Source organism: Fusarium proliferatum, assembly GCF_900067095.1.
Source record: "Fusarium proliferatum ET1 genome assembly, contig: FPRO_scaffold004, whole genome shotgun sequence".
NCBI lineage: Eukaryota > Fungi > Ascomycota > Sordariomycetes > Hypocreales > Nectriaceae > Fusarium > Fusarium proliferatum.
This window is the reverse complement of record NW_022194793.1, coordinates 2020306-2038844: the sequence shown is the minus strand read 5'-3', so window position 1 is coordinate 2038844 and position 18539 is coordinate 2020306. Positions and strand designations below refer to the sequence as shown.

The following is an 18539-nucleotide window of genomic DNA, read 5'->3' as shown; positions in this document are numbered from 1 at the left end:
TTTGTTTTTTCGAAACCCCCCCCCCCCCCCCCCCCACACACTTTTGCTTTGCGACCTTGAGCGTTTTTGGTAAGGCATGCCACCTGCAGATCAGAACGAGAAACCACCTAAATACAAGCAACCAGACTGGACGGGATTGGGCTGCAATTACAGTAACTACTTGAAAGTTGGTGCATCGCTGTTGATCTTGGCACCGTCGACATCATTCTATGTTTCAGGATCCCGCGTTTGGAAGGCCCAGTCACAACCTGAGGCAAATCTAATCCAATTCGTTGTACATGAGGCACAGCCTCTTCAAGGCCCAACGACTGACACCCCACACTCATCACTCACTAACTATCTGAATTCATAGTAACGTCTTTTCACTATATAGCAACACTGACTCACCAATGTTGCCAAGTTCAGCAGATAAGCCACTGAATAATCAAAGGAGTGAACCGGTCAGAGGCTTATTCAAACCCCTGCCATCTACTCTATCATTCGCTCCACGACATCTCTCATCAATTTGATAGATATCATGGACCCCTCACCACCACCGCCGCCAGCCTACTCAGAAAGGCCTCCAATACCTCCCCGAAAGCCAGTCAACTCCTCAACTTCAGCGGTTTACCAGACACCACTTTCTGCTGCGTCTTCGTCGACATCAACTCCTGGACCATACATGCATCCTCTTTCTGCTGGACCATGGCTTGGCCCAGATCCACGATCTTCGTCCACGCAGTCTCTCCTACCCGATACTTCTCGAGATAGCCAGGCCACAAATCCTGCTGATTACCTAGGTCGTCGCAAACTTCTGATCATCTATATCCATGGTTTCTTAGGAAACGACCAGTCTTTTCAATCCTTTCCTGCCCATGTTCATGCTCTTCTGGCCAACCTCCTCGCCGAGTCTCATGTCATTCACTCTAAGATTTACCCCCGGTATAAGACTTATCGCTCAGTAGGCGTTGCACGAGATAACTTCAGCGAGTGGCTTCGTCCCCACGAGTCTCCAAACACTGATGTAGTTCTTGTTGGGCATTCGATGGGAGGTATCCTGGCTGCCGACGTTGTGCTTATGGTACGTCAATTTAATTCGTTGTACACATGGATATTGCTAAACTCAACGTAGCCCAACCCAAGTCCCTATGGTTTATACCCTTTCAAGCACCGAATTATAGGACATGTATCTCTGGATTGTCCATTCATTGGCCTTCATCCTGGTATCGTTGTGTCTGGTATAACTAGCTTATTCAAACCCGCAGCTACACCACCACAAGATAGCAACCAGAGAGGCACCAGTAGCACAACTCCCACAAGCCCTGAGGCGTCAATCCCTGGTGACCCCAGTGTCTCATCACTATACCTCACCAACTCTCAAAGCACTGATCCTGCATCATCCACAAGTCTTCCGTCAATTGCATCATCGTCTCAACAACAATCCGATCCCTTCGCTAATCAGCCCTATTTCAACCAACCTTTCTTCAACGACTCGGGCTTACAAGAACGCCCTTTTGTACAACGTATGCTTCACTTCGCCAACAAGTATCGCTCCGAGGGGTTGATACAGGCTGCCGCCAAACACATATTCTCATACCTTGAGTTTGGCAGCTGCCTTGCTGACCCGACAGGACTTGAGTCCCGTTATCGCAAGATACGTGCCCTGGAAGATATTGATGATCTTCAACCCGGAGAGGTGAATCAGGGCTCGGGTAGACCTTTGACAAGAGTTCGCTTCGTCAACTACTACACCCTGTGCACGGGGCGCCCAAAATCACCTAAAGCAAGCCCCAATGTTAGTAGCCCCAAGCTTAGTACAGCCAACACAACTCACCCCGAAACGAGATATGCTCAATCGAACAGTTCAGCATCTTCGTCTTGTGTGGAGTTGGACTTTCTACCAAACAAGACAAATGCCGACGAACAGATCCAACCGCATACCCGTCAGGAGAGTCCTTTGCCTACCATTACCCTGGAGCATCGTGATACCCTCGGGAATTCTAGAGATCACCAAACTATACTAGATTCATATGTAAAAGCTCGGGCATCTGACACCACAATAAAAGACAATCAAGTCGACGATTACGAAGCTTTAGCTTCTGATGTTAACCGGTTGTCCATGCAGAGCATTGATCCCACGCCGATTGACGAGGAATCTGCTGCTCATTCTCTGCCCGAAACTGCTGCTCTTAGCTTCCAGGACGAAGCGCCTACTGACTCCGAGATAACGAACAATTTGTTACCAGGAAAAGAAGAGGCAGATCTGCCTCCTCTACCTGATCCCCCAACAACACCGGATATACCCGATCCCAGTTTGTACATGGAAAAAGATGAGCGCAAGCAAGTTGAACGTGAGGCTAAGCGCATAAGACGTGCTCACGAGAATGCCCTGAAAGACCATGCTAAGGCAGTACGAGAGCGTGAGAAACTCATCGAAAAGCGCCAGAAGCGTTCACAAAAAGAGGCTGAAAAGGCCCTGAAAGAAGCTGCCCGACGGGAAAAGGAAGCTCTCAAAGACTCGCAGAGGAAAGAGAAGGCATCGCAAAAGGAAGAGCAACGCCTTATCGAGGAAGCTTCTGAGCTCGAAAACGAGGCCCAGAAGGTGCAAGAACATGAAGATACCCAGCGAAACAATAGTCTTGAAACCCAATACGAACTTGAAGCCGAAGCCGAAGCCATCACGAAGGCTCGTGGCCTTAAGTCACCAAAACCTCGGAAACTCCGAAAATTCTGCAATCTGCCTACCAAGGGTGGCAGAATAGATGATCCAACCTGGGTCGACATCTACATGGCAGATGTTGACGAAGTCGGTGCACACTGTGGTCTTTTCTTCGCGGGGCAACATTACGAGAAGCTTGTTGGTGATGTTGGTAACCGAATTATGGGGTGGGTGCAGGATGACATGACCAAAAGGACAATTCAAGACATGGAAAAGGGAATATTTAAGTGACCGAGGGTTGAATACATGCTGCGAGTAAGATCGGGATAACACAGATATCCATATGTGTGAGTGGTATAAAGCGATACACCAAGCATTGGGGGAGGAGCCAGAACAAGATCAAGGACTTTCAGGAAGCTAAGCATAGTTAATTGAGCAAAAGCTTCCAAAATCAAATCTGAAGCAGCCTAAGTAGGTGGTTTATTATTATTTTTTATTTCTCCTAACTTGAGGATTATTGATCATACTACAGATCGCAACTAACGACAGTAAGATGGGCCTCAAGGAGCAAGTTAATATTTAATAAGGTGTTAGAATAAACTTAATAAAGGGTATCCTAAACTTATCCTAAACTTATAGAAAGTTGCCTAAGTCTTTTTTATCATTTACTACGGAGTATGTAGGACGGTTTTTTTTACCTCCCCGAGACAGGCATGATCAAAGAACAACAGACCCACTATTGCAGGCAGGTCTAGGCCCAGGTCATCACGGACCAAGGACCCATACCTATACGGGCCAGGCCTTTGGGTTACGTGGTGGAAGGGTATTTTTGGAATATTCTTAGGTCTCAGGAATTTGAATGTCACTGGGGACAGAAGTGTTCATACTGATTACACCAAAAAAGAACAAGAATGAGGGAGGGAAAACGCTGGGAGGAAAACAGGTAAAAAATGCAAAACTTACTGAGTCTTAATACATCATCGAGAATATTAACTACATATTCCCATGCCTAGGGCCCGAAAGTGGCTGGATGTCGATCTTTTCTATGCTTTACATCAGATTGGTTGATTAACTTACAGCTCGGAATAATATTGATCATCACCCAAATTAGGTAGTCTCCTACGGATACAAATTCCAAGTATCTTACTGGCATGTGTTGATGATGATGGTTGACCTCCAAAATCCATCGGGCTATGAGGCCATGACAGTCCATCAATAAATGCCAAGCTTTGAATCGAATCTCAGCTGTTAGCCCCGATTCGTCAGGTCTGCCGTTGCACATGCGTGCTCAGCGACCCCGGTCTAATTTCCCCGATTGCGTTGCTTCTTCCGTTGTTTGAATGAGAACCATACTTCGGGGCCCGGGCCACACCCACCCATGCTGGGCCACCGTTTTCTCCTACCATAACCCACCACTTTGGTCCTAGCAACATCTAGAGAATAGGTAGCTTAAGACAATGCCTACCTTAGTATAGTACGGAGTACATACGTAAAACTATTAAGCCGGGAACATGGATTCAGTCATGCCTCCCAGTGGGCTTGACTGTTGAATGAGATGCCGTTGAACGACTCCTGTTTCTACGGGTTAAAGGGGGTCGTTGTTGTTTTTGTTAAAATATTATTTTCAGCGACTCATCGGTTCCCTCGAGTTCGTACTCACAAAAGCAAAAAGGATAGAAGCTTAGATTTTGGCAAGAGGCAAGAAGACTTCCTGGTAGGACTTCTATCCCAAATAAAAAAAATATTTAGGTAGATTTAGGTAAACTTAGTATAGACTTAGAAAGCCTTTAGACCAGTTATTTTTATCCCTCAGGGAAAATCTTTGGCTTTTTCTTGTTCCCTGGGGGTCTGGGTTCCAGTACACATGTACTTACATACTGTGCACATCAAACCCTAGTTTCTAAGTGCAGTTGTGGCTCCTGTGGGCTGGATGTTTCTTGTTAGCTGATTGCTTTGCTTCCTCTTAGGGGTTACCTGGTGTTGAGCGTGTTTTTGACGAGTGCATATATCAGATCTGGCCCAACGTTATGCTGTACCGTGGTTCAAGTTCTGTGCAACGTGACCGCTGTAGTTGAACAGTCTAGACAGTCCATCCGTGAGATGTTGTTGGTTGACCACCAATTCTGGATTACACCAACCAGAGTACGACTAAACTGTGGTATGCCCCCTGCGGCTCTAAATACCTCCGAATCATGTTTCTTGTCGTATTCCGTGGGCATTGGCTAACAAAGTGATGACCCTACTGATCCCACCCATGCCGTTATGTCGTACGGCTGATCCACGTTGATTGGCCGGTGTCTTTGAAGCGAGATTATCTCCATCTCGGGCCTCTTGTCCATGACCGTTAGCTCATTCATAACCGCGCATCGTCCAGTTTAACCTAGGCATGATCACCGAATATTGACAGGGGAGAGGCACGCAATTCGTAAGGAACAGAGAGGAAAACGGGAAAGACTGAGAGAAGAAGAGGAATAGCTCCAGGTACCAGTACCACAGACTACCTACTACAGTAGGGACCCCCGTGGATCCATGCACCACACACACGCACAACCTGGAGGACTGCTCTCAGAAGGTCACCATGAGTACCCTGAGGAAAGGTCGTGTTTGACTTGTGTTCTCGGCCTGTTCCTGTTTCCTTGTCCCGCATCAATTTTAGTATAGGCGCCTCCCGTCGTGTCTTGTCTTGTCTTGTCTTGTTTTGACCTTGTCTCTCTTGTTTCTTGTCTCTCTCTTTTTGCTCTACTTGGGCTTCTCTCTTTGCTCTTGCTACCCTTTGTCACCGACCGTAATACTCTCATTTTTTTGCTCTGTTGTCTTCACCAGTCACTCTCTTTGTTCTTTTTTCCTGAACGATATCGCTCTTTTTCCACCATCCCTTCTGAGACGAACCTGGATGACCAAAAATTACGACGTTGACGACGACTCCTCAACTAGCGCTCGTGTTTATGCTTGTCGCCATACAATTGTCGATAATAGTAATTGGAAATTGAGATTGAAAAGGAGGGATAACCAACAACCAAGAAATCGGGAGGATCATTGTCGCTTGTGCATACCTACCCACGCAAACAAGAAAAAAACTGGAACAAAGCAAGCCCATATCATCAGAGCCAACACTCACCTCGCAATACAATATCACCAATCACGATAGCCCTACCGCTCGTTACCTTTCGGGATTATATCCATCAGATCAACGTCGCCGGAAGGATCACGACCAAGGCATCGTTCATTTATTTGTTGCCGTATATCGACTTTTGTGTGTCGTATCGACCTGGAAAGAAGCCTCAAATCAAGGAGTCAAAGGATCGAACAGCGACGGAGCAGGATTGCATAGGGGCGAAAATATCTCCTAGATTCAGCTTGGACCCGTCCTTTGTCCCTTCACGACATCATACCCACATCAGTCCAATTCTTTGCCTGTTCGTGTGTGTTGATTAGTGCTTGCGCGTCATTGTTGGAGCTGTTGCCATTACTCTTCGAGTCGAGTGCTTTAACGATCGATCATGTGCTTTGTTGAAGGGAGCTGATACGATTTGCACTCTGTTTGATTCCAGAACCGACACAAGAAAACCAGCCTCTCTTGGGAAACCAATAACACTTATGCAAAGAAAGAAAAAGGCAGAAACACTTCTTTCTCGAAGCACGCACTAGCGAATACGATCACCACATCGTGTTCCGCATTGGGGTCAAATTCGTCTGACCTTGTCCCCCTTCAGCTCAAGGAGCCACTTAAGTCAAAGTCGTGTTGTTATTTTAGGTATCCGCCTCTGAAACCGGTTGGTGCGTTAGTTGGCTAGGTAGGCTGGGCTACAACGTCGGGCCACCTTTACGCAGCACTACAGGGCCACATCCACTAAAACTAGAACGAAGCGAAAGTTGGCATTGGCACCTCTCGTCACCTGGATTGCAAGTACTGTAGTGTACTTACTTACTTCAGGTTCATCGCCACGTTCTCAACGGGCCACGCCCGCGGCCGCGACGCATCCATATCCAATCCAATGACTTACTCATCCAGCGGGCCTTCACTCGCTCAGGCCCTGGATATGGGTAAGGAAAGCAACAATGGGAAAATGGATACGGATGTCGATCCTTTGCATTCAAACTTGGATCCTTCAAAGTCACATTCCCTTCCTACTTCGGATCTGACCGTCCTGAGTGAATCTGACCCTGGTTCTATTCAACAATCTCGCTCTTCTTCGCACCCTCGCTTCCTACGTTCCAGCGAAAGTGAAAAGGACATCTCTCCAAACCATCTCCACCACGCTCATCTCCAATTGTCCCAGCTCGAAACCGTTGATGACAGAATCGTTGACGAACCAGCCGAACAGAGCCATCTACAGCTCCACAAGACCGGCCACCACTCCCACCACTCCCACCACCGCCTGCATCGAAGCAAGTCGCCGTCCAACCTCCATCTTCGTGCCGCCCAGCCCAACCACGTACACGCCATCGCCGAAGCTAATGCCCTAAAACCTCGCGCTGAACAAGATCTCGTTACCCAAGTTGTTCAGACTGTGTCTGTTGTTCAGGTCGTGGATTCCGTCGGATCGCCAATCGAAGTCCAAACCCATTACGCACCACCTGCTACCGTCGTCGTGGATTCTGCCTCGGGTATCACCGTCGCCGCCATTTCTGACCCGGAACCCAAGATCTCCGTGGCGGCCGTGGCGTCGGATCCGGCTGCGAGCTACAATGTTCCGTTACCTCCGTCTGCCCCCGCCGCGACCGCCGTGGAAACACCTGGGTTGACCGACCCATCGCCGTCTGCGCCTGTCCCAGATGCGACCGTATCCGATTCAGTGCCCGAGCCTGTCAATGACACGACGTTGCTACCCACTGCCGATTTACCATCTAACTCGGTTCCTCCAACAAATGAGACTAATGGATCTGTGACGTCGACAGATCCTGATACTTCAAGTCACGAAACAACGTTACCAGGCGCCCCTACTACTGTCGTTGACACAACAGCCTCGGATGTTAGTGGGTCGGGGACCTCCCTCGTAACTACCTGTACGAATATTCGCCCCTCCTATTTATAGTTTGAGTTTATGACCAGGCCATGTGCTGACTGACATCGCTTGCTTCAGATGACCTGACCGCGACAACGACCGACATCCCTACTTTAATAGAGACTACATCCGACTTGACCTCGGAAGCGCCGCAAGATGTTACATCAGAAGTGACGTCTGATGAAACTTTAACAGCTACCACCGACGTGACGCATGCAGAATCCAAGCCTTCCACAACCACAATACCGCCAATGTCGAACACGGCTTCACGGACCCTCAGTTCTTCCACTGTCCTGGTGGTATCTTCGACCTTCGTCACCTCTTCCATCAACCCTAGCGACACTTCAACGTACAGCTACTCTGACTCGGTGTACTCGAGCATTTCGGCCCAGGAAACTTGGTCTTCTGGCTCGTGGGGAGACGAAGATAATGAAGGAGGTAGCGGTGCCGCAACAGCTGATAACCAACCACCAGCGGCGACGACCACTTCGAACCCCAACAACACCGATACTGGCACACTCTCGCCTCAGCAGAAGCAAGTGATAGGTGGTGTCGTGGGAAGCATTGCGGGCGTGGCGTTTTTGGCGTTCTTCGTCCTGTTTGCTCTCAGGTACAAGAAGAAGCATCCTGGAGGTGGCATACTCGGTGGGAGCCAGTCTGGAACGCGGTCAATTGGTGGCCCAACATCAGGGCCTGACGGCAATAGTGGTGCATCAATGGCCGAACGTGCTGGGGCATCTGCTGCCATCACTGCCGCGTTTGCGGGACTGATGGGTAAAAAGCAACGACAAACTTCCGAACTGGAACCTGTCAGTGAGAGAGGGTTCTACCGAGTTTCAGGAAAGAAGCTTCCTTCTGTTCTTCAGGTTGGTGGTGATGGTTATTCTGATCCACGGACCGAACCCCCCTCGACTGGCCGAGCGAATCGAGAAAGCGTCATGAGTGGGAACTCTGACTACTGGAGAGGCTCTATGGCATTTGATCCGAGTGACCGGGATTCACCTCACCTTGCTCTTGGATCACCAATGCGGCCAATAAGTGGCGTGCCTGTAATTCGGTCCGGTCCAGCCCGAACACCTGTTACAGAGTCGAATCCTTTTACGGACCCGTCACGACCAAGGCCGGATTCTGATGCTCTGGGAGGCTCAACAGGTGGTGGCTCCATTGCATCTCGTGATGGATCATTTGGCTCACCATCACGGTTCCAGGAGAGAATCTGATTATATCACTATCCGCATTTGCGTATTACTTTGATTGTCCTTGATACCTGAGCGTTCTGTACCTGTTCTGCAAGATGAGCGATCTTACCATATATTTTTGGCCTCCACTGCTGCTACATGAATAAGCTGCAACTGTGAACTCATGGTCATCACATACTTCTTTGTCATCATAAACTTGGTCGCCGCCACCTGTACCAAGTGGCGCACGAAACATATTGTTTGGCGTTTAGCGGTGGTCGTCGCACTACTGCGGATCTCTTTGGACGTACAAAATCTGAAGATATGGGTTTTAGAGGTGGAGTCACATATATAAAGAGGAGGAGGACATTTTTGCCACAAAACGGAGGAAGCTGGACTGATTCACCTGAAAATTATATACTATGCGACGCTTGATGGTCCATTCTCTTCTTGACTCTCCTTAACGACATTTTTGCAACTATTTTGTTGTTTTTCTTCGCTTCCGACATTACGACCTCTACTGGGAAGGGGGTATATATCCCTGGATGGATTTGCAAACTGTAGACAAAGGATTAGAAAAGGTTGAGAGGAAGAACTAGTCTATATAATAGGCTTGCTAGCCATGATTTGAATAAGAGATATAAAGGCCTGGAAGGCTTTATTTGAGAAACGATTGCCGTTCATTGTGCCTTGCTCGAATTACATCTATTGATGTAATCTATTAAATCTCGATTCTTGAATGCATGGAATTAGGTACGGTTCAATGAACTGCTACGCTTGGTATTTAATACGTGTTGGTAGTCACGCTTGGCTCATATTCTCTGCTGTAGTATCCGTAATCCAAGCTATTATAATTACCTAGTTTGATAACTGATCCAATTTCGAAGCATATGGCTTCAAACATCCGTTATCCTCTTATGAGCTCAGAGCTCTTCCTTACACCTGGGCTATGGGAGAAAAGAAACTCAGAACCTTGATCCTAAATGATAGAAAGAGTTAGGTGACTGATTATAAGTTTATGATACCTTTTGCTGCTGATCCTAAATGACAAAAAGAGGCAGTCTCATTAGACTTTCGGTACACATCGGCTGTTGCATATCAAACACTACCCGCGGCGAATCCGAAACAATAAAGGGTTGGGGGCCCTGAAAGACGAGGCGAGTTCTTACGGATGACGGATTTGCAAGAAACATTCAACTGCCTTCTTGGAGGTAGACACCACAGTGTTATAAGGAATCCAAGCGATGGCCTCGAAATCCATCGTCAGTTCAAGTAATGAGATTTATATCTTGACGTGGGCAATGGCTTTGACTCCACGATATTGAATATTATTAATTAATACAGTGGCCTGATGAGCCTAAATTGCCCGCGCATTCTACCAAGAATTAGCTGCTTTCTCTAATACTGTTACGAGTCAAGAAGGAAGTGTTTCGGGATGCACAGCCCCCCTTGGGTTCGGATGAAGCGACGTATTCGGGATGGACGATCTCTTTCCAGTTGAAATTGAATCCACTAAAGTTGCCAGGCGTTTGGAGAGCGGTTGACATTGACTAGACCAGGTAGGCTGACACAAGTTGGCATGGGTCGCTAGATAAAGTAGTTTAGCTAGGTTCCAACGGTTGTCTGTGTGTTTTAGGTCTGAGACACGTCATCAGGGGATCAAGGTCGCATACAGATTCTTTGTAAGATCGGGGGCCAAGAGAGACGAGCGATAACAAGTCTTTCCAGTCTCGACGCCGGGATCAATACTGAAGCCTGTCAGAGAGGTATTGATCATAGACTTGGTGACCTACCTTACCTAACTATCTATGTAGCCCTGACGGCCACTTGACGGACATAAACCCTGAGATGAACAGCATGTTTAACGCCAATGTCGCTACTTTGGCTGTCAATATTTAGCAAGGTCTACTAGGCTGAAGCCATACTATTTGCGGAAGAGTGGCTTGACTACGCTGGAACGAGTAGAAGGCATCTCGATTAACCTACCTCAGGTAGATAGAAGACATACAAAGTGCCTGCCAGTCGAGCAATGCCCAAGTTTAGAATTGCGTTATAGTAAGATATATTAGTATGCAAGTAAAGAGTGTATACAAGGAGACTTGATCCATACAGAGAAGGATTCCGGGTCATGTACCCTGTTCTATAAACAGTTGGCTATTCTCAGCGACCCATCGCCAAGAGCAGAGACGAATTACAGTGGAGGCCTTCAGCAGTTAAAATTGACTGCCGTAGAGTCAGGGGTCCCTATGGCGATCATTTGTAGGAGAGGTGGAATATGTGTTTACATATACACAAATCTGTACATCATATCATTGCTTGCAGCAGAGAACCAATTACCAAATGACTGTTTATTCAACTGATCTGCGGCTGCATTAGGGCATCCCATAGAGTCCTATTCTATTCTAGGGTGATTGGCTGATACGATTGGCTGAAGCCAATGACACCGCCTTGAGCTATTGAAGGGAGCGTCTATTGACGATTGCCGGCGGCCTCGCCTTGATGCTCAATGGCAGTTAAATAGGTACCTACTACCTTAGGTAAGTAGGTATATAGTAGTAGGAAGTCTCAAGACATCATACCCAGGGCAGTGAAAGAAATACTTGGACAGGCCCAGGATGATTTGTGACAAACTTAGCACACTCTTTGGCCGCTTGTTTTTCAACACCCTCCCCTCCACTGATTGAGGGTCTCAAGGTCCCATCTTCATGCACCACCTACCTACCTAGGAGTGGCAGGTAGGTACCTACCTTCATTCGAGGTCGTTCCCGGGTTCGAAACAAATACCCGCGCATTGAGTCCTTGCCTTCCCCTGCGACTTCTCTTGTCTCACCGGTCCAAGTTGAGCTTAGCAAGGTACCAATTGGTAACTGTAGCAGGTTCCAGTTCCAGTTGCAAGTGCTAACGGATACTTGACTTGCCGGTTCATGCTTTGAATTTGTCATTATCGGTTGACTCGGAAGAATGAAAATTTCTTCAACACCACGATCTGGCTACATAGACTTGGATTTGAATTCCATCATTATCTTCACCTTTGTCGCCGTCGCCGTCGTGACTTGAAAGTCGACTCCCCCCTACTGATATCACTTCACTGCTCAGTCAGTACCCGCCAGAGGAGTTCACACCAAGACAAACCCAACCAAACTCCGCCACCCCACTCCATCTCCGCCTCAGTCTGACAGTGATAGTCATAGAGTCGGGTCATAACCAAGCTAACGTTAGTCGACCGCAGACTTGACCTGGTCTGGGTCTCTAGGAGCTTTTTAGCGCACCGGCGCCTCCAAATCGCCCACCTCGGCTTCTTCCTTTTCGACTCCGTCTCCTTGCTCCTTGTCTGAATTATCATACCTTAATAACTATTAGTGATCCGTGGGCTCCGATCTACGATTTACCCCAACCAACAAAATATTCTTCACTCCACAGCGCCAGCTTCAGCTCCAGCTCCCACTCTCCGTATCGCACAGATGATCTCACCGTGACTGAGACTCTCACAGCCCAGCCTATCGCACTATAACTGTTGCTTTGTCGCATTCCAACCCTCGTGTCGCAAGGCGACGACTCATTATCGCTGAATTGACCCACGGGACCGCCGCTTTGCGAACCTCGAGCCGCGATACTCCCACTTCAACCGACTATTTAATCAGAGAACCCTTTCACTTCGAACAGGATGGACCATATGGGCTTTCAGGTCCCGGGCATGGCCCCGCCGATCATGAATCAGCCGCCGCAGGTTTTTGGTGGCTACGATGGCATACCGCAGTTGCCCCCAGAGATTGCTGCTCAGATGTTCAATGATTCGGCTATGTTGCTTGAAGATGCAAACGACCCCAAGAGAAGGAGAATCGCTAGGGTATGGGACCTAGGATAGATCCCGGCGCAGCCGGTTTTAGAGTATTGTGTGCTGATCGGAACTTCAACAGGCCTGTGATATGTGTCGGAAGAAAAAGATCAAGTGTGACGGCAAGATGCCTTCTTGTACCCACTGTATCAACTATAAGACTGAATGTGTCTTCACGCAAGTTGAGAAGAAGCGTGCTCCTCCCAAAGGGTATGACACTTGACCTCATTGCGAAATCATGTGCTTACTGACATATGAAGTGCCAAGTACATCGAGGGACTCGAGAACCGGCTGAACCGTATGGAGCATCTTTTGAGACTTTCTGGTAAGTGGTTTGAAGAATATGCCTTACTGACACGACCTCGTTATACTGACCTTATATATACAGGCCTCCTCGACGAAGATGATGATGACCTTGGCGCGCTAGAGAAAAGGTTACTGGAAAGACAAGAGAAGTCGAGACAGGTGTCAATGCCTGCGGCATCCAACCCTAATTCACCATCTCAATCGACATCCGGCCCATCGGCTGCTGCAGATGGGGGCGAGATGACCCCTCAAAGCTCACTTACCTCGCCCAAGGATGATAAACGCAAATCAGCAACACCAGCTCCATCGACAGCTCCATCGACAGCTCCGGCACCAACTGCGAATGTGGACGATATCAAAAAGGAAGACCAGGAAGAAGTGGAGGCTCTTTCCGAGTTGATGTGTTCTTTGGTAACAAATAATTTTGGAGAGACCAGATACATTGGTAAGTTACTACACTGTATATGTGTGAACACCTTTACTGACATACTGCAGGATCGTCATCTGGCTTCTCCATATTTTCACCAAAGGGCGTTTCGTGGGTAAATTCGAAAACAGGGGATGATTCTTTTCAACGCACCATATCGGATATATCTGTCGATGACCACAAATGGACTAACTGGAAACCTGAAGTCTTTGGCGACCTATTTCAACGACCGATCTTCCGGCCTCTGCCCCCCAAGCCTGAGGCACTTTCGCTTCTCCAGGACTTCTTCGACAACTTCAATTGCATCTTCCCCCTATTTCATCGGCCAACATTCATGCACCTAGTACACCTTCAATACTCATCAGACCCTTACCAAGGCTCTGGATGGTGGGCTAGTCTCAACTGTGCGCTCGCGATTGCCCATCGTTTGCGAGTTATGAGCAATCTGGTACCACAGGATGAGGACGAAAAGGCGTGGGGTCACTTGAAGAATGCCATCGGGGTGTTTCCTGAGCTGACCATGCGCAACACCGATTTGTTGAGTGTCCAGGCTCTCCTTGGTATGGCTTTGTTCTTGCAAGGAACGCCAAACCCTCAGCCCACTTTGCTGCTGGTCTCAGCAGCCATGCGCCTGGCGCACAGTATCGGTCTCCATAAGCGCGGGACTGGTTTCAACCTAAACCCCATAGAGATTGAGCAACGGAAGAGAGTCTTCTGGATCGCATATATGCTAGACAAAGATCTCTGCCTCCGAGCCGGTCGTCCACCTGCCCAGGACGATGACGACATGAACGTTGAGCTCCCGGATGCTGACCCGGAGGACAACATTGGCAATATCCCCTTGGCAGACGGCAAGGGTAAGATGAATCTCTTCCGGGTTATGTGTGAGTTTGCCACTATCGAAAGTGAAGTCTATAAGAGGCTGTACTCTGTTCAAGCTACAAAGCAATCAGATGGTGAGCTACTCCATACCATTGGCGAGCTGGACCACAAGTTGGAAGAATGGAAGGATCGCATACCGATTGACTATCGGCCCGAGCACGACATCAATGCCTCGCACACTCCTCTGATTCTTCACGTTGTCATGTTGCATCTTACCTATTATAACTGCCTGACAACCATTCACCGCATGTCAGTTGCCCATGGACTCTGGACTAGTCGACTGGCCAATTATGCCATCCAAGGTCTGAATGCCCGACCACTCAACCCGCGGGTGTTTTCTTCTGCAGCACTATGCACGGCTGCAGCACGAGCTTCTGTCTCGTTGCTAAAATATGTGCCTCAAGGCGATTTTGCCTGCGTTTGGTAGGTTTCGAGCTCTCATCACACTAGCGATACACTAACATCACTGTCAGGATGATTCTTTATTTTCCTGTTTCCGCACTGGTGACGCTGTTTGGAAATATCTTACAGAACCCACTCGATCCCCGAGCAAAGTCAGACACTCGACTCATGAACATTGTGGTCACCTTCCTCTCCATGCTTGGACAGGAGGCCGAACAGGGCGGTGTGCATCGAATGCTCGGTATATGTGCTGAGTTTGAGCGTATAGCAAAGGCTGTAATCGACAAGGCTGAAAAGGAACAGTCTTCTCGACGCAAGCGTAAGAACCAGGATACAAATAAATCATCTACCAACGCTACTACGGCTACGGCTACGGCTCGACAGCCTAGCACTGCAGAATCAGCAACAACTACTTCAGTGTCTTCTAGTTCTCAGAGAAGATCATCACAAGCCCAACTATCGCCTCCCCAGAACAGTGCTTCGATGGGACAGTTCTCTATGGGTAGTCCAATGAACGACCCTTCCCCTTCGGCAATGTCAGCTGGTTGGCCTCAAGAGTTCCCGGTGCCTCAGTCGGGCGACTTTGACTCAATGAATTATGGCGACACAAACATGAATTCATCCCCGCAGATCCCAGTAGCGGCATTCCAGCAACCCCTTCTTCCGCAAGACCTGTTCTCTCTGCCAATGACGCTAGATTGGAGCTGGGCTGAGATGACTACTGGCGCATACCCAACAGTTGAGAACGGCAACTTCGGAGAGGACTGTAACAATTGTTAAAGGATGTGAGAGTAGTGGGTGGCAATGCATTTTGAGATGCATATATACCATGCGGTGAGAGGATGTAATGGCTGGATGTAACGAGATATGCGCAATGATGCTACATGCAAAGCTTGGAAGATGAGCGAGTATCGGTTTTTTCCCTTTCAAGTAACTACCTAGATCTGTTCCTTTTTGTTTGTGCCGGATACATACGAATACTAGCAAGCGATAAGCGTTAATGGTCAAATATCTTTGTGTACGGTCAACCTGATGCAACACGACCTCCTGGCTCGAAGCTTGGCTCATCCTCCTCACTCCCGTCACCCCCTAGGTTGAGGTATTCTTCCTTGTTATCGCCTTCTGCATCGTAACTGAAGACAATTGTACGGAGTATATGATCTGAGTCTTGCTCCTCTCGGTGAGTCGTCTTTTGGAGTTTTGTTCCTCTTCCTTTTCTTAGTATGGATCATGAGGCCCCAATCCGTAGCGTTGACTGTTGCTACATTGCGGTCTGGGTGTAAATCTGCTACCTCGTCCTCTTCTCCTGAATCTCGCCTTTGATAAAACTGTCTAGTCCTTGAGGTGCTTTTTTAGCTAAAGGCCTAAGGTAGTACCGTGGCTGTATCTGTTTTGTCGAGGGCATGCTGACTCTTACTTTGTGATATCGGATTGGTGGCAGTTGTAGGATCTCCTTGGGTCTCTCGGCTGTTACTGACGTCAGAATGACCCTCAGGATCGCCGAATATTTCTTACTGCGCGCGTTTGACTGACTAGAAGCAGTGCTGTTGACAAGCTCACTGGGAATAGCATGGGCTGACCAGCGATGTCGAACTGTGTGTTGAGAAAGGTGCTCTGGTGACTATGAATGTATGCCCTTACTTCTACTGATGAATAGCTTGATTGAGTTGTATCCTTCTTCTTTGTCGCATGTAATTCGTCGATGATGAACTATTGATATCATCTTGCCTCCTTGCCCGTAGAGACCAGAGTGTCGAGGCAGATGCCCATTGTAGGGTCGGGCAACCTCTACACGAAGGCGAGGTAGCGACCGATGAAAATTTGAATTTTATTCGAACCTATCATAAATATTCTAGACCTGTCCTAAGCATATCCTGAATATCCTCAACTCGTCAAAGGAGCTTCATCCCTTAGGACTATCTCCTGGGCCCAGCATATGCATATTCTGATGTGGATTGCCTGTGATGCTCAACTAATCTACGTATCTGTTTTCTTCTTCGTCTCCTGGCGTTGTCCATCATGCACACCATATAATATATTCGATACTTTTTGCGTTATTGTTGCAGTGTATGCCCGACTTCACTGTTGTAGCCGTCCATTGATGTTGGGATAGTCAACAACTTGTTTTGGTACGAGGTGAAATGGCATAAACAGGTCAAAAATTATACCTAAACCTTCTAGTATCTTGCCCAAACCCCTGACTATTGTTATCACCACTGCCCAGTGTCCGCGCCCCTCGTGCTAGGCCGTGTCGTCTTTTGAGAGAAATAAGAAACGTCGAAACATGCCTCCCCTACCCCCGAGTGACTGGCCAACCTTACCCATATGCCGCCTCTCTCCTTTGCCCAAACGCCATGCTCGTTGGGACGCACATGTCGTATGTCCGTCCCCTCAGAATGCAGAAGAGGGAAAAAAAAAAAAAAAAAAGAAAACCCAAGATTGAAGATCAAAAGCCGACGAGGCTGTCAAAGCAAGTAGCACCGAGATTTTTTTGTTTGTGTAGCGTGTACGAAACCCAGGGAACAATGGCCTGTTGGAATCGTTTCATAGTGTGTATACAAGTCGTGAAACATGAGACATGACTGGGCATCTACCGTCAAGATATTTCATGCGCCCACCATGCCAGGGCCGTAGCTTTGCTGGCGCATAGCACTCGGGTATGGCGAGGTGTTTCCCGGGTTTTTCTTGCGTCGCTTCTGGCCGCCCTCTCCCTCTCCCGTTGAGTAGCCCCCTTCCACGGCTGTGTCATCGTCAGGGTAACCTTCACCATAGCCTTCGAAACTGCTATCACCATACGTTCGCTTCTTCACGTTACGCTTTGGTCGGTTTGGATCGTTTGCTGAGGCACCCTGAGCCTTTAGTCGTCCTACTGCGCCAGGTACGTTGAGCGGAGTGTTGGGGGCGGTAGGTCTCGCTGACGAAGTTTGCTTTGAATCCAGGCCGGGTGACTGAAGTCCTAATCTTGAAGTATCCCAATCCTTCTTGCCTATAGGTCCCTTGGCCATGGTTACTGCTCGTCCCAGGGTGGATAGACTTGCTTGTGATAGCCCGTGTTTGATGTTTTGACCCTTAACTATCGTATTATCCCAATCCTCATCGGGCATGTGCAGGATGTCGAAAAAGTCGGGTTTCTCGGCGTTAGAGTCCTTGTCTGTTACTCGCACTTTCCAGTTGCCAGCAATACCTAAGTTCTTCATATGGCCTGTGTAAGATGAACGCAATGCGTTCTTTTCGCCGTTTGGCTTCTCCCGAGCTACTTCGGCGGCGAGCCCACTGAGGTTGAACATGTCATAAAGATCTTCCGAGACGCGTGGTAATGATTCCGGATGAGGAGTCTGGCAAAGAAGGTATTTCTTCCCCACATCGAGATGCAGGTCCTCAATGCCCAGCTTGCTTTCCTCGGTGTGAACCTTCTTCTGCTCGCGGTCGCCACTGTCATCCACAGAGCGCTTCCGCTTGTGGGGGGAGTCGTCGGTCATTGCAAGGTCGTGATGGGCGCTTCCAGTGACGCTGTGGGCGGGAGTCGGCAAGGTGGTTGGCGTGGCTGTGGAGGTCATTGAGGTTGTCACGCTTAACACGGGCTCCGAGGTCCCGGAGGAGAATTGCGATGGGCTCTGGGGAGTCTGAGGATGGAACGACATCGTGGACGGCTCCACGAGGGAGATTTGTGGGCGAGAGTCGCGCCGGTCGTCGACCGAGAGTCGCTGCGCTCCGCTTCTCTCTTCAGCCGAACGTCATGCACTGCACTGGGTTTTCCTCGGGACTCGGTGAGCGGTGCCGGCGCGGCGCGGGCAGATAACAGTCTTGTAGTGGTCTTTGCAGAGTTCGAGGAAAGGAATCGACGATTTTTTAGGAGAAATGGGCG

General features: G+C 48.6%; 4 protein-coding genes across 4 annotated transcripts; 3 read left to right on the top strand and 1 right to left on the bottom strand.

Annotated features, from left to right (window-relative positions):
* Positions 1–517: 517 nt before the first annotated feature.
* FPRO_04834 (uncharacterized protein) lies at positions 518–2929 on the top strand (the record flags this gene model as incomplete). Its single annotated transcript, XM_031230388.1, has 2 exons — positions 518–1060; positions 1112–2929. 2 exons carry the CDS (start codon positions 518–520, stop codon positions 2927–2929), a joined length of 2361 nt encoding a protein of 786 aa, XP_031080529.1.
* A 3704-nt stretch (positions 2930–6633) lies between these two features.
* On the top strand, positions 6634–8864 carry FPRO_04833 (uncharacterized protein; the record flags this gene model as incomplete). The annotated part of the gene is made up of 2 exons (XM_031230387.1): positions 6634–7645; positions 7723–8864. 2 exons carry the CDS (start codon positions 6634–6636, stop codon positions 8862–8864), a joined length of 2154 nt encoding a protein of 717 aa, XP_031080528.1.
* Positions 8865–12486: 3622 nt separating this feature from the next.
* FPRO_04832 (uncharacterized protein) lies at positions 12487–15454 on the top strand (the record flags this gene model as incomplete). The annotated part of the gene is made up of 6 exons (XM_031230386.1): positions 12487–12669; positions 12740–12867; positions 12918–12982; positions 13046–13408; positions 13459–14695; positions 14746–15454. 6 exons carry the CDS (start codon positions 12487–12489, stop codon positions 15452–15454), a joined length of 2685 nt encoding a protein of 894 aa, XP_031080527.1.
* Positions 15455–17280: 1826 nt separating this feature from the next.
* FPRO_04831 (uncharacterized protein) lies at positions 17281–18315 on the bottom strand (the record flags this gene model as incomplete). Its single annotated transcript, XM_031230385.1, has 1 exon — positions 17281–18315. The coding sequence occupies one exon, from the start codon at positions 18313–18315 to the stop codon at positions 17281–17283; it is 1035 nt and encodes a 344-aa protein (XP_031080526.1).
* Between the last annotated feature and the right edge of the window lie 224 nt (positions 18316–18539).